The sequence below is a fragment of the Anguilla rostrata genome, chromosome 5, assembly GCF_018555375.3.
Source record: "Anguilla rostrata isolate EN2019 chromosome 5, ASM1855537v3, whole genome shotgun sequence".
Lineage (NCBI taxonomy): Eukaryota > Metazoa > Chordata > Actinopteri > Anguilliformes > Anguillidae > Anguilla > Anguilla rostrata.
Genome location: NC_057937.1, coordinates 51745125 through 51758383, shown reverse-complemented (window position 1 = coordinate 51758383; position 13259 = coordinate 51745125). Strand labels below are relative to the sequence as shown.

Sequence of the window (13259 nt, the reverse complement as noted above, 5' to 3'; positions counted from 1 at the left end):
TTGACAATGAAGGTAAAACTTACTGAACAATCACAGTTTACAGAGAGACTTAAGGAAAACAGAACTGGGATATATTTTTCCCATCAGAACTGTTGTACTTAGTTGCCTTGGTTTCCATGCACTAGCACACACTAATATGGCACAAAAGGTTCAAGGTTTTCAAATGAATTCTGTACAGAAGCAACAGGTTTAAATGATTCGATCTGCAGGAAATATTTCCTTTCTCCCAATAACTACCAGTCTGTAACAATCTCACCCCAGTCTTTGGTTTCTGCTAATGGCCTGAGTCTCATGTCCCCCTTAGCGTTTATACCCACTACCTTGTGCACAGACCTTCAGACACAGGGTCAAGCGTAAGACAAAGCTACATTGATTACACATTTTACACATTTAAATGTTTCTTTCAGTCATTAAAGTTTAGCAGCTAGTGGAAAATGCTCCGCTACGACCCAGTCCTTACATTACAAATACAAATTTGAAACAAAATGCAGTCTGTATTTTTTTCATTGGGGAAAACCCATCAAAAGGCAGGGCACACACACACACACTCACTTGACTCACTCATCAATTTACTTCACAGTCATTTCACTGCAAATTTATACACCAAATAAAATGCTATGTATAAATCAGCTCCTCCCATTGGTGAAAAACAGCAAGTGCTCCCCCCTCAGGTCCCAAAGTGAGGGTCTATTTTGGCAGGTGCGACAGGGCAGGAAAGTGCAGATGCTGTGGGCGGCGCCTGGGGTTGGGCGAGGTCAGTCTGGATTGGAGGCCCGGTTTATTATCCAGAATCCTCAGCTTCTGTTCTGGGTGGCCTCGAGGTACTCCTTGTGCAACTTTTCTTGAGCCTCATAGAGTTTACGGAGCTTCTTGGTTTGTCCTTTGCTGATCTCCTTTCCCTCAACGTCATGAGTGGGGAATCCCTGCAGCAATAAAATAACAGCCCAGATCAAAAATAAGTGGATTAAGTTTTTGTTTTATCATAGACATTACATTACAGGCATTTGGCAGATGCTCTTATCCAGAGCGACGTACAACAAAGTGTATAACCATAACCAGGAACAAGTGTGTCGAAAACCCTAGAGAGAAGTACCGTTCCAAGTGCAGGGAACAACCGCATTGTTTAACTTGGACCTTGTAGGTTAAGCCATAGCTGTGCAGAGTCACTGATCTGGGACTGGATTTTTTTCCCCCGACAAACAGAATATGAACATTTAATTCTGGTGACTGATTAACTCTCCTAATTTAAACACACATGTTGATTGAATCCAGGCATGGATTCACTGGATATATTTGCCAATGTCAGTGTTCTCTGTTACTAATCTTCACTTTGTACAAAAGGACCTGTTCATGGGAATGTACAAACTTTATTGTCCAGGTCAGGAAATGAACAGAGATTTGATAATCAATGCACAACTGCAACCGGAGTTGTGTGTATGGACTGGGTAAGCTGCAAACGATGTGCCCTTCTTGGGATCAATAAAGTTGTCTGAATCTGAATCTGAATCCTTTCCTTACCGTTTCGTCAAAGCTGGAGTACTTGTCTGTTTCTGAGCGGAACATCTCGCTGGGATGAATCTTCATCTTTTCCAACCGAGCTCTCTGTTGGAAAGAGAAGGGAGTATGGTTGAGTATCTAGCCTTTCACAGTGTTCAGAAGATGCGCAAACACACACTTACACACTCACACACACACAAACACGCACACACCTATTTTAAGTGAAGCCTAGGCCAGCAGTGAAAAGAACAGAAAAGGTGATGTTGTCTCAGCCCAGACCTGTGGACTAGCTTGCTTAATCATATACGTGGACATGATGGCAAGTTAAAATTCTCACCAAGGAAGTTAAAGGGTAAACATAGACCATTTGAGACAGAGAGGAGTCTCAGCACCAAAAAACTGACCACAGCCTGAGACCACACAGTGAAAATGCACACCGATACTGTGATACGTGAAGCCACAGTTTATGCACCTCCTATCCCTGTTTATTTTTTTCAAGGATACACAGTTTACTCACTTCCTGTTCCTGTTTCGGTTTCCTCATTAGTGCATACCACTGAACTCCTTGGTGTGTACAGTTCACTTCTTGTTCCTCTTTATTTTTAGTGGACACAGTTTACCAATTTCCTGTTCCTGTTTCCTCATTAGTGTATAGTTTACTCGTGTCTTGTCCCTGTGTATTTTAGTGGACACAGTTAACTCACTTCCTGCTCCTGTTTCTTTTTTAATGCCTCCTCTTTTTTCTTCCGCTTCTCCTCTTCAACCTTTGAGACAACACAAGGAGAGAAAAGATTATATTTTTTGTAGGGGAACTAGCAGTAGCACCCATTGGAGCTACACCATGGTATACAACAGTATTACTGGCAATTCCCTTGTTGCTTAAAGGCACCATATGTTTCAAACAGTAAAAAATAATGACTAAGTTAATAATTTTTTACTGACTAAGTACTAAAATTGTTTTATTAGTGGGACACTAAAACAAAGCTGCCTTTCACATTCACATTTTCCAATGGTGCCACATGATCTCAAATAAGAACACAGAGCGTTGAGTACACTTAAGAAAAACAAAAACCAAGTATTCAACTAGGATGGAAAATATATTTAATGCCCACCACATCTGAGCTGCTTCATTTCTGATCACCGGCATTTACCTGCTTCTGTGAACAGCATGCTAAACCAAAGCGGTGTGTCCTGCACTTTAGAACAGAGCCCCTCTAAAACCACGCTGTGCTGCAGTCCGTCCTTTCAGTTTCAGCACGTGCCTGAACCCGCTGGAATGTGACCACTACTGCACAGTCAGCAGCGCCCCTAAACCTTAGAATAAAGCTGAACACCCCCAACCGCCCCCCCCCCCCCTGCCCTGAGCTCAACAGTGTGAGTGCAGGCTTTGCATGCTTGCCCCCGTAAACACCAGTGTGCAGGATTACACAGAGCGTGCACCACTAATGACCAGGAATGGTGATGTGAAATTCTCTCTCTGCACTTCTCTGATTGTGATGTCACAGAGCGATGGAGAGCCCTGACCCTGTTACTAGGGTGAGCTTTCTCAAGACTTCTACTGAAGCGCCAGGCAACCAGTGACCAAGGACACACATAAGCTGGACCACCCTCCCCACCCCCAGGATGAGTAAGCAAAGCCGACGGCCTAATTGTGTCTAAATGCACGTAACTCAAAACAGGCCTCACAATCAGCAAGTGCAACAAGACTCTTCCCTTTATGTTCTGAAGGAGCAGCACTGGGATGGCACCCATGCATTTTTAATGGCTTTGTCTGAGCGGCTGACACTTTCTTTTCTTAGCAATGAGCTCGGAGCGCAAGGAGCCGGGCACAGTTTTCCACTGAGGGAGCCACAGATAGGCTCACTGTGACTGTGAGATAGCCGGGAGATGAATGATGGTGGCTATGAATAGAATAGGCACGGCTGGATGAATGGGGCCTTTAATTAGCTGCTCTTACCTTCCTCTTCTCCTCTTTCTCCTTCAGAAGGGTCTCTCTGTCCACCAGTTTGACCACTGTGGGGAGACCTGGAGAGAGAGAGGAGAGGTGTAGCACTAGGCTTTTAAAAACAATCAGATGCATTAATAGCACACTGAGGGGTGGAATGTATGGGGGTCTTTCATTTAGTGGAGACTGAGATCAGAGTGATGGGTGAGTGTGTTACCTTCATGGTCCTCCAGGCGTACCCCCAATTCTGGGAGGGTGCTGTCTCTCACCTCATCACACATCTGCAGAACCTCTGTCACTGTGGGGGGGGGGGGAGCAAATAAACCATAGACACACGGTCACGATACTTGAATATATTCTCCTTTCCTTAGCAATTTTTCTACCATTTTACATCCTCAATTTGGAATTGGCAATTGTGCCTCTTGAGTCACTGCCATGCCATTCACAGCCAAGCAAGGATCCAATGCATCCAAGTGCAAATTATATGTGTATTTTACACACTGCACACAAGAACAGTACTACAGAATCAGCAATACAATAGGAGAGACTGCAGCTAGTTAGTAAAGGAAAGGATCGTCTCACACTGAGGACGACTGATAGTTTGTGTGAACCAAAGACATTGTTTGGAGGAACTAATGCAGTGGTAACCTACGATTTAAACATGAAACTCCGTCTACACCTACTGCTGTGGTCACAGTCAGCAGTGACACTGAACTGGCAAAATCAGTTCATAACAGGAATATTGTGAAAAAGGAGGAAGAGCTTGCCGGCTCACTAATGATAATCACTATGGGGGATAGCGCAGCCTCATCACAAATGATTAAATTCACAAAGTGCAGAGCCACCTAGTGGTCAACCAGAAGGCTGCACTCTACTGCAAAATGCAGTGTGTGCTATTTATGAGATTACAGCAAGTTAATAGTTTACCCATCATAAATAAACAGGAAATGCATGTTTACGGGAGCCAGGATTTACCCTTCTCTTCTCTGGCAATCTTCCGAACTCCTTCCCTGAAGTCTGACAGCACTTTTAAGTAGGGCATCACAGTGCTTTCCAGCTGTAGATTGGAAGCAAAAAAATGTGAGCTTAACAAATGCGCTGTCCACAAAAGGAATGTCTTCATTCCTCAGCAAATGTCTCTGTTAAATGCAAAAATCAGGAAATGAGAGCTTTGCATATTTAGTGATGACTCTCTCCACCATACTCACGTCCACATTCTGTCCATCTCCTCCCACTGGGAACCCAATAGACTCCGCTCCGTTAATTGCCCCAAACATCTGAGAGAGAGAAAGAGAGAGAGAAGGGGTGGGGGGGTGGTCAGCTGGTGATGGCTGCACAACAATCCAACAGTCTGTCCCATAAAACAGGAAGTGAGTGACCAATGCCTCACCTTCAGCATGTTGGTGAGGTAGAGGGCAATGCTCTCAAGCAGCAAGCGATTGGGTGCCAACTTGGCGCTCTTCCGGCTGGCGATGTAAGCGTTGCTCTGGCCAACCAGTGACCTCATTTCCTCCAGAGCGGTTCGCGTGTCGATGTTGTCGCACAGGGCTTCGTGAACCGCAGCTTTCCTCTCGTAGAAACTGGGATGACGAAACGAGAATTAAACACCCCTCATATTCTGCTATTTGCAGCTGATTATATTGGTTATGTTCCGAGTCACAGCAAACATGTTTTTGATTGTAGATTTGTAGTGAGCCAGTTGTCCTGTTAAGGCTTAGCTGGGGCTAGCTCATGGCATTGATGAGCAGTGCCTGGCCTGTTGAGTGTGGGTAAGTTGTTGGTCTAAGGCACTTCCACAGTTCAGTGTGGAGGGGGCTCTGTGAGTTCACCTCTGGTTCAGCTCCATCTCTGGCCCCTCCCACTTCTCAAACTGGCCAGTTATGTCAGCAGGGGCTCTCAGTATATCCTTCACATTGAGGAAGAACTCCTGCAGGCAGCCAGACAGCGTTGCATATACATTCATTACATTACAAACAAGCACACACACGATAACAGCTGACGTAGCTATGGAGGCCAGTACAAACGTGTGATTATGGCTGTGAAGGTGCGCTGCTCACATTCAGGAACTTCTCGTACTGGATGGCAGACTCCATCGTGTTACTGGAGTAGTCCAAGGTGTCCTTCCACGAGTGCATGAGGAAAGCAAGCCGCAACTGCCGAGCTGCAATGGACAGAGAGAGAGAGAGAGAGAGAAAAAAAATAACATCTCAGCATCACTTACCATGTGCTTGGCCAAGTAAAGTATACTTGTGTGTTTGGACAGGACATAGCATGTGGTTGAACAGGTAAGTGCAAATTTTCAGGTGGTACCGGTGTGTTTGGAGAGCGCATCCTTAATGGTGATGAAGTTCTTCAGGGATTTGGACATCTTGCAGCCCGCAATGGTCAGGTGGCCCGTGTGCAGGAAGTAGCGGACCCAGTGGTCGTTGTCGAAGAAGGCCTGTGTGGAGACAAATGCAGATTTGGCTCATCACCATCTGCAATGCTTTTGTTTTTCTTCAGCAGGTGGTGGCCATGCTGAAGTAGAGTCCTCTCCAAAATCAGCCATATCCAGCAATGCATTTCAACTAAAAAAAAAACAACTGAGTCTATAGTCATACTTTATATATGTACATATTATATAAAATCTCTATCATTGTTTTCAGATACATTTCAAGAGAGTATGTGGAATGCGCTCACAGACAGGACAAGGTCAGAATATTAAGATTGTCAGAAGACAACCAAAAATCTGTTTACGTAAACCCAACCTTAAAAATCAACCAGACTCCAGTATTTATTATGTACTAATGCACAGTTTGATAATCCTTACCTCAGACTGTGCCAACTCATTGTCATGATGGGGGAACCGCAGATCAAATCCTCCTCCATGAATGTCCATGGACTCTCCCAAAATTGAGCCAGCCATAGCAGAGCACTCAATGTGCCAACCAGGGCGACCCTGTGAAAGCATGAAAAATTCCATAGCCAAACGTGGTGGAAGGCCATGAAACACCAGACAGGTATTGGTAACAGAGATCATCAATGTGATAATGCAATTCATACAGGAATGAAAGACTAAGCTAAGCTCAGAATTTTTGGGTCATAATTTAGGTCAGTTTTAATTTGGTGCAGACTGCTGAGAAGCAGGTACAAGTGTACGAACACTTACCTTCCCCCAGGGGGAGTCCCAGGATGGTTCCCCAGGTTTGGAGGTCTTCCACAGGGCAAAGTCACTCTGAGACTTCTTCTCATTGAGCCTGTCAGCTGAGATACTCAGGTCACCTGTGACAACAGGCGATGGACGATTAGTAGAGCTACGGCCCACAAAAGGGAGCATCAATGCACCCAGAGCAAGCGCTGGACAAACCACCCAGAATTCCCAACACTCTTTAAAAACTTCCCCATGCCCATCCTTGTACTTACCCTCTCCCTCCTGCAAGGCCTTCTGGTCCCCCACTGCCTCTGGCACCAGCTTGGCATACGAGTGCTTGTCGCTGCCATCAAACTTGGCTGTGTCAAAATACACTGACCCGTTGGACACATAACTGCCAAGGGAGGGGACAAAAGATCTCCTGTGTTATCTTCTGATGATGCATGTATGCATTTTTTCTAAATAATTTTACATATTTTTTATTTGTTTTATTCACTATATAATGTTTCTGGACAACAAAGTGATCCCCAATTCTATTCTCTCAGGTGATCTCCAGCCATTACCAGAGATATCAGAAAGGTGAACGATGCAGAAATTCCAGCTCACCCAAAACCATTGTCCACAATCTTCTCGACAAACTCCACAATTTCAGGCACGTACTCGCTGACCCGGGTGAGTACATCGGGAGAAAGCACCTGGACACAGACACACAGAGCTCTGAGATAACTCAGACAAAGGCAAAGCCATTACAAGGCACCTGGGAATGGTGGTACAATGGATATTAAAACATAAGCAAAGTGACTGGTTGGAATCTGATGTATAGATGTGCTGCAATAAAAGACTGTTTATGAAAGCCATTCTGAGTAATGAAAGATTAACACATTCCCTAGGGGTGCTATTCACAATACCTGACTGCTAAAAAGAAATTTCTCATGTCAAGTTCCATACATGTGAAAATTTTGCATTTCCTGTTCTGGATAGATTCTCTCTTAATGATTCAACGCAATTCAGCACACATTTTTTTTTAAATCAGAAGAACAATATACCATTATGTTAAGCCATAAATAATATTTTCACATTTGTGACCGAATATCTTGCCCTTACATTCAATGCATCCATGTCCTTGTGGTACTCTCCTTCCCAATACTTTGGCAGAAGTGAAAAGATGGAATTCTCTGTCACCTGACTGCCAAACTGGGAATCCAGCCAATCAGATAACAGATCCTTAGCTTCATCCAGTAAAACCTTTAAGAATTAAAACCAGCAGATAATTAATAGATGGACCTAATAAATCAGTCTCAAATACAATGAGTAGAGCTGCCACAAAAAAAAACAACAATCGGTTTGTCTGAACCAATGAAAAGACTTTTCTCTATAAAGTACATCATGATTGGTTAAAACCACTGATAATCCCTGACAGCAGCACCCTTATAGAGGTTAATGATGCCTCACCACTCTGTTGGCTCAAACATCATCCTACCTGCGCATGGCTCTGTATGACTGTGTCTGCAGCTCCGTCCTGCAGCGCCCCCTGCAGGGGACCCAGTGCAGCGGTCACTGCGGCATCCAGCCGCTCCAGCATCTGTCTTTTGTCTGGTTCTGTTGTCTCCACCAGCTTGGCCTGAAAAGGCTGTGGAAGATTGAGCACATCTCACCACTGTTCACACTGAGAACATTAAATGTACAGGTACTGTACATACATCCACACGTCTCTCAACCTTCATTAAAGCAAGAAAAAGAAAGCTGACTTTTCAGTCAAACTTGAAACTGAACTTCTGAATTTCACTCAATTTGGATAAAATTTAACTGAAAATTCAACTTGACCACTATGTGCCTACATTCCATTTCCCACATTTCTATGTGCCTATTCTACATTTCCCAGCACTCACCTCCCTGGCCGTTAGCACGTCTTGTAGCACTTGTGATGGGGCAGGTTTCCTGGTTTTGTACTGCTCCAGCAGGTAGTTCTGTCGAGCTCTTTTAATGATCTGTGAAGCAGAATACCGTTACCATGGAGAAGCATCTTCAGAACTAAACAACCAACAAATTTTGATGACTCACTGAAGGGGGAGATCGTCCATGACATTTAGATGAGATAGTCGTGCAGATGTAACAAATTTCTCTTACTTTATCATCGATGTCTGTGATGTTCATGCAGTAAAAGACATCGTAATCAAAGTAGTTCATCAGTATTCTTCGTAGGATGTCGAATGAGATGTACGATCTGAAACAACCAAGGTCCATGTAAACTGACAGTTCACTGACACATGCTGCAACACAAAGACGTACTACAGAAGTGCTTTCACAGTTAGTTTCCATGGAATCTCTTCAGGAGGTGAAACAAAACTCCCTGCAGCAGAATAGGGCCTTGTCTGTTGTGTACACAGTTGTGTACACAGTACTCTGGCACATGGTGGGGGCACCACAAGAAAACAAACATATGCACTACAGAAAGTTATGGGCAAAAGGTGCAGAGTCAAAATGTCATATCAGGAAATGCAGACTGAAAACTCTTTAATTTTGGATTACCTGGCGTGACCCATGTGTGACGCATCGTACACAGTGGGTCCGCAGCAGTACCACAGAACCTTCCTTCCATTCTGTGGGACAAACACCTCCTGCACCAATCACAAACACACACAGAGCACCCATAACTCCTCCCATAACCCATAACCAATCACAGACATGGCATAAAAACAATGACTGCACATACAATCAGGTGCCAACTAGCAAAACCCACAATGATAAGCATTCCATTGTCAAAAATGAGCCTTTATCCACAACAGAGCAGTGGCAGAACAGCCTAAACTCTAACCTTGGAGCGAGTAAGGCTGTTGTACAGTCGCAGTTTTGGGGGTTCTGTTCCTGTCGGAGGAGACCAAGGAGGCTGCACCCTCTTCTCCTTCGCTGAAAAACAGGATAGATCTTCAGCAATAGTAGTCAATCACTGCCTCTACTGCCTCCATGTGTGTTGCATGGTAATGTTAATGCATACTGAGGTACTTGTGTTAAACTTATTTGAAATTTTTACAAAGGTCTGTGAGGGAGGGAGACTACCCAGGCAAATCAGCATTTTGCAAAGACTTGTTTCTGACTGGGGTGTGTCCATTAATCTAAAACAAACTGTATCGCCAGGACAGGGGGTGGACTTGAATGGATGGACATCTACTCACAGCTGTACTCTGTGCTGGGGTTTATATTCAGGGCTGGTGCATGCTGGCTCGTCCGCAGGGCCGCTATGTGCCTGTACCAGCGCAGAGCATGCACGTGCTGCGGGGACGGAGGCTCACGAAGGAGCTCAAAGGTTTCCAGGTCCGCCCCAGAGACGGTGAATCCGGCCAGGTAGCTGCGGACGCTCAGGTACTCGTTCAGGGCCGCCACCCTCTTGACTTCGTCGCTTATGTGCAGCAAGAAGTCATGATCAAAAGCTGTGAACACCCACACAAAAAACAAATATCACTGCATATCCTAATGATGACAAAAATGCAAACGTTATATAATCCTTTACAGCGGGGAAGTTTGTCGTTTCCCTTTGTTGCACCCAAGCAATTTTAGCTACACGAATAGGACACGAGTACAGCAGAGCCGATGAGTAGAGTACAGTATCGTTATTCGTAGCTTTTATTGTACACAATCCATACTTTCAGTACAGTGCGCGTTATGCCAAACTTGAACTCGATATTGACAGAACTACGTGTCCAACAAACTACAGTGGCATGATTAGTAAGTGATGAATAACACAACATAAATCAATTAACTAACGGTGTTTGGCAGCTTACTATATGGGTGTCAGGCGAAATGATTAGCTTTTAAATTATCCCTCACCAAAGTCGCACTTGGAAGTGTTTAGTTCGCAAAGTGAACCGGTGTTAGACCGCCAACACGTGGAAATAAGTATTTTACCAAAATATAGTTTGCTGACGTGATCAGGCTGTAATGAACCAAAATGTCACCTGAATGACAAAATGTAATGAAGCTCGCGAGTCAGCGACGCTTGAAAGGGTCGTGGCAAAACAGGACAGGAATAATCAAAATACTACATCTAGCTAGCAGCTGTGAATCTACCTACCAGCTCAATAAGCTAACAAGCTAATCATCTGAATCAGTGCCTAGCTATATAGCTAGCCGCACATTTGTCAGTAACAAACTGCAACCATGAGGACAATGTAGGTCTAATAATTGTGTTTTAGACTGTGAAAACTGCAGGACTGTATATTATGGAAAAAAATCAATTCACCATAAACGCCACAACCACTAATGTGTTATTACAAGAAAGGTTGAGGGAACAGCGTAATATCTCAGCCTACCCAGTTCTCCCGGTCCTGCCATCGCTACAATCCAGATTCTGATGCAACAACGTGTCCGGAAGAGGCGTGTTTTTCCGCTTTCAAGATGGGAGGAGGGTTGCCAGGTTGGTTTTAAATTCCAAAGCAATTCCAAAGGAATAACAACATTCCCAGGATAAAAAAAGACACCAACCAAAAAGCCGACGCCATGACATCATACACACAAAATGTAAGAAGTTTGGCCGACAAATACCAAGCAGCTGGCTTTGTGTTGGCATTCATCAAGATACTTTTAACAGCGAAAACATATATATATATATATTATTTCTGCACAGTAGCGAGACCATGTTGTGATTTTCATCTAGCAGTAGTTAAAAAGGTTTGCGTGTACAAAACACCGTAATCTAGAAATCTATCAGACACAGCTTGCCTGTAAAAGCCAAACATGACCACCACGTGGGCGTTCTTTTAGCCCATAATCCTGTCCGTAGATACAGTGATCCGAAACCTTATCCTTGGAGCGTTACTTTACACTGGGCGTTAAGGAACACCCAAATGGGGAGGTTATATAGGCTATGCAATATACAACCATTTAAAAATATACGTATATCTGTAAAACTTCCATAAATGCAATAGAACGTGAACAGATGTGCTCAGTTGGTGCATTACAATCAGACATTAGAATCATACAATGAAAAACACAGGCACAGGGGAAATTACATGAAATAATGAAGGAAACATTGGACAGCGTTGCTTTGGAGTATATCTGTGAAGCATTTATTTATTAATTTATTTATTTTGCAATCAGGTCTCGTTTTTAAATCAGTTTGTTATTTCGACCAATTAAGAAAAATGAATGAAACTGTCTTTGCTGCTATTTGAAATTTGTCTTAATTCAACCAACATCTCGATCTGAAACGTTTGATCGGTGCCTACCAAAATCCACCACTAGAGAGAGCTGTCTGGTAAAATAGTCCCTTCTAACAGGCTCTGAAAGTTCACCATTGCATTCTGGATTATGGATAGCCTACTGTGCGTGCGTGCGTGCATGCAGATACGCATAGTACATTTGTGTAAAAGTTCCCTTGGGTCGTTCCTTCTTTGAGAGATCTTACAATTGGACAGTGTGCATCAAGTACCAAAATGCATGATTACAGATGTTAGGTTTCACTCCATACTACCAAGCATAGTCCAATAGGCTTGCTACCAAATGGGCTTGTAGTGCACACTTAAAACTAACTGCCAAGCTGGAAAAACCATTCACTCCACCAGACTCAGAAACCTTAGACCTTGACTTGCACTTTCTAAAAGTAGCCTGCGTGAGAGTTCTTTTTGCCCAGAGCTTGTCACCACTTCAATCAGTCTCCTCTGATATGTGACGCTGTTTACTGACAATTTTGTATGCATTGGTATCTTTTAATTTCTCTATGTGAAATGGGACAGTTGGTACTTTCTCGGAATGATGAGGGCAAATTTTCTTCAGTAACCGCTGTTCAGTCAATAAAAAGTACTTTTACAATGTGTGCATGACCTCAATGGCTGTTGCTGGTGTTGTATTCCAGAACTACAGTTGTTCTGACCACAGAAATAGCTAAAAATGAAATATATAATAAAATATGTATTCCATATATACTTTTAAAATGACTGATCAATGCATTGTATAATGAGCTCTTTAAAACACAAGGCTACTATCAGATGTATCACCTTTCCTGAAATAACTGAAGCTTATGGAGAGGCAGTAGACATCTGTCTTCAGGAAAAGCAGCACATTTTTACTTTTGAATATGCTAGATTGACTACTCTGAATTAACATAAATGTTTTATAAATTGTATTCATGTAGGTATTGTAAGAATTGTGTGCATACCCATTATATAATTTTCTTTATATTAAATGAAATGATATATTATAATAATTATCACATTTAAGAAGATTGGAAATGCCCTGCCATCTGAATGATTTAAGACTCCCCTTTGACCTCTGACAGGTGATTAGAGGTTGGCACGCGTTAAAGACTTGAGGTGTGAGGTAGCATACCACAGGAGTTTAGGGATGGAGGGTACGAAAAGTGACTCCAATATGAATCTCTTCGGACCCTCATCGGCACTATAAATAGGTTTTATTAGGTTTAACTGGAATCAGTGGAGATATTTGTCATCAGCAGTGCCACAGATACACAACGACAGGTTGAAGTGGTGGGGCACACAAGGACAGTTTATCAACTCAGCCATTTTGTTATCTCTATCTCTCAGAATCTAAAGCAACATGTTTTCTGTTACTGTGGGAAAAAATAATTTCCAGCTTCTTACAATGACAAGGAAGCCCACATAAGCTCCATGAAAATTGTTAACAGACCTTAGCAACCACATAACTGGCTTTATGTGCAGATTTTTATCATGCGTC

General features: G+C 43.3%; 1 protein-coding gene across 1 annotated transcript; it reads right to left on the bottom strand.

Annotated features, from left to right (window-relative positions):
* On the bottom strand, positions 1-11027 carry LOC135255616 (cysteine--tRNA ligase, cytoplasmic-like). The gene is made up of 23 exons (XM_064337038.1): positions 10880-11027; positions 9746-10000; positions 9388-9479; positions 9102-9190; positions 8700-8796; positions 8462-8560; positions 8053-8202; positions 7677-7817; positions 7179-7267; positions 6845-6966; positions 6591-6703; positions 6252-6380; positions 5753-5882; positions 5500-5603; positions 5272-5369; positions 4833-5022; positions 4651-4719; positions 4418-4499; positions 3660-3740; positions 3455-3522; positions 2202-2261; positions 1519-1602; positions 1-923 (listed from the first exon to the last, which is right to left on the bottom strand). Exons 1-23 carry the CDS (start codon positions 10899-10901, stop codon positions 795-797), a joined length of 2493 nt encoding a protein of 830 aa, XP_064193108.1. The 5' UTR covers positions 10902-11027; the 3' UTR covers positions 1-794.
* Positions 11028-13259: the final 2232 nt, after the last annotated feature.

Coding starts and splice junctions, on each gene's coding strand:
- LOC135255616 (XM_064337038.1), bottom strand. CDS start 10,901: ATGGCAGGACCGGGAGAACTGG. Junction 6,381..6,590: donor GGGACTCCCCCTGGGGGAAG/GTAAGTGTTCGT, acceptor ATGCTTTCACAG/GGTCGCCCTGGTTGGCACAT. Junction 5,370..5,499: donor AGTACGAGAAGTTCCTGAAT/GTGAGCAGCGCA, acceptor GGCTGCCTGCAG/GAGTTCTTCCTCAATGTGAA.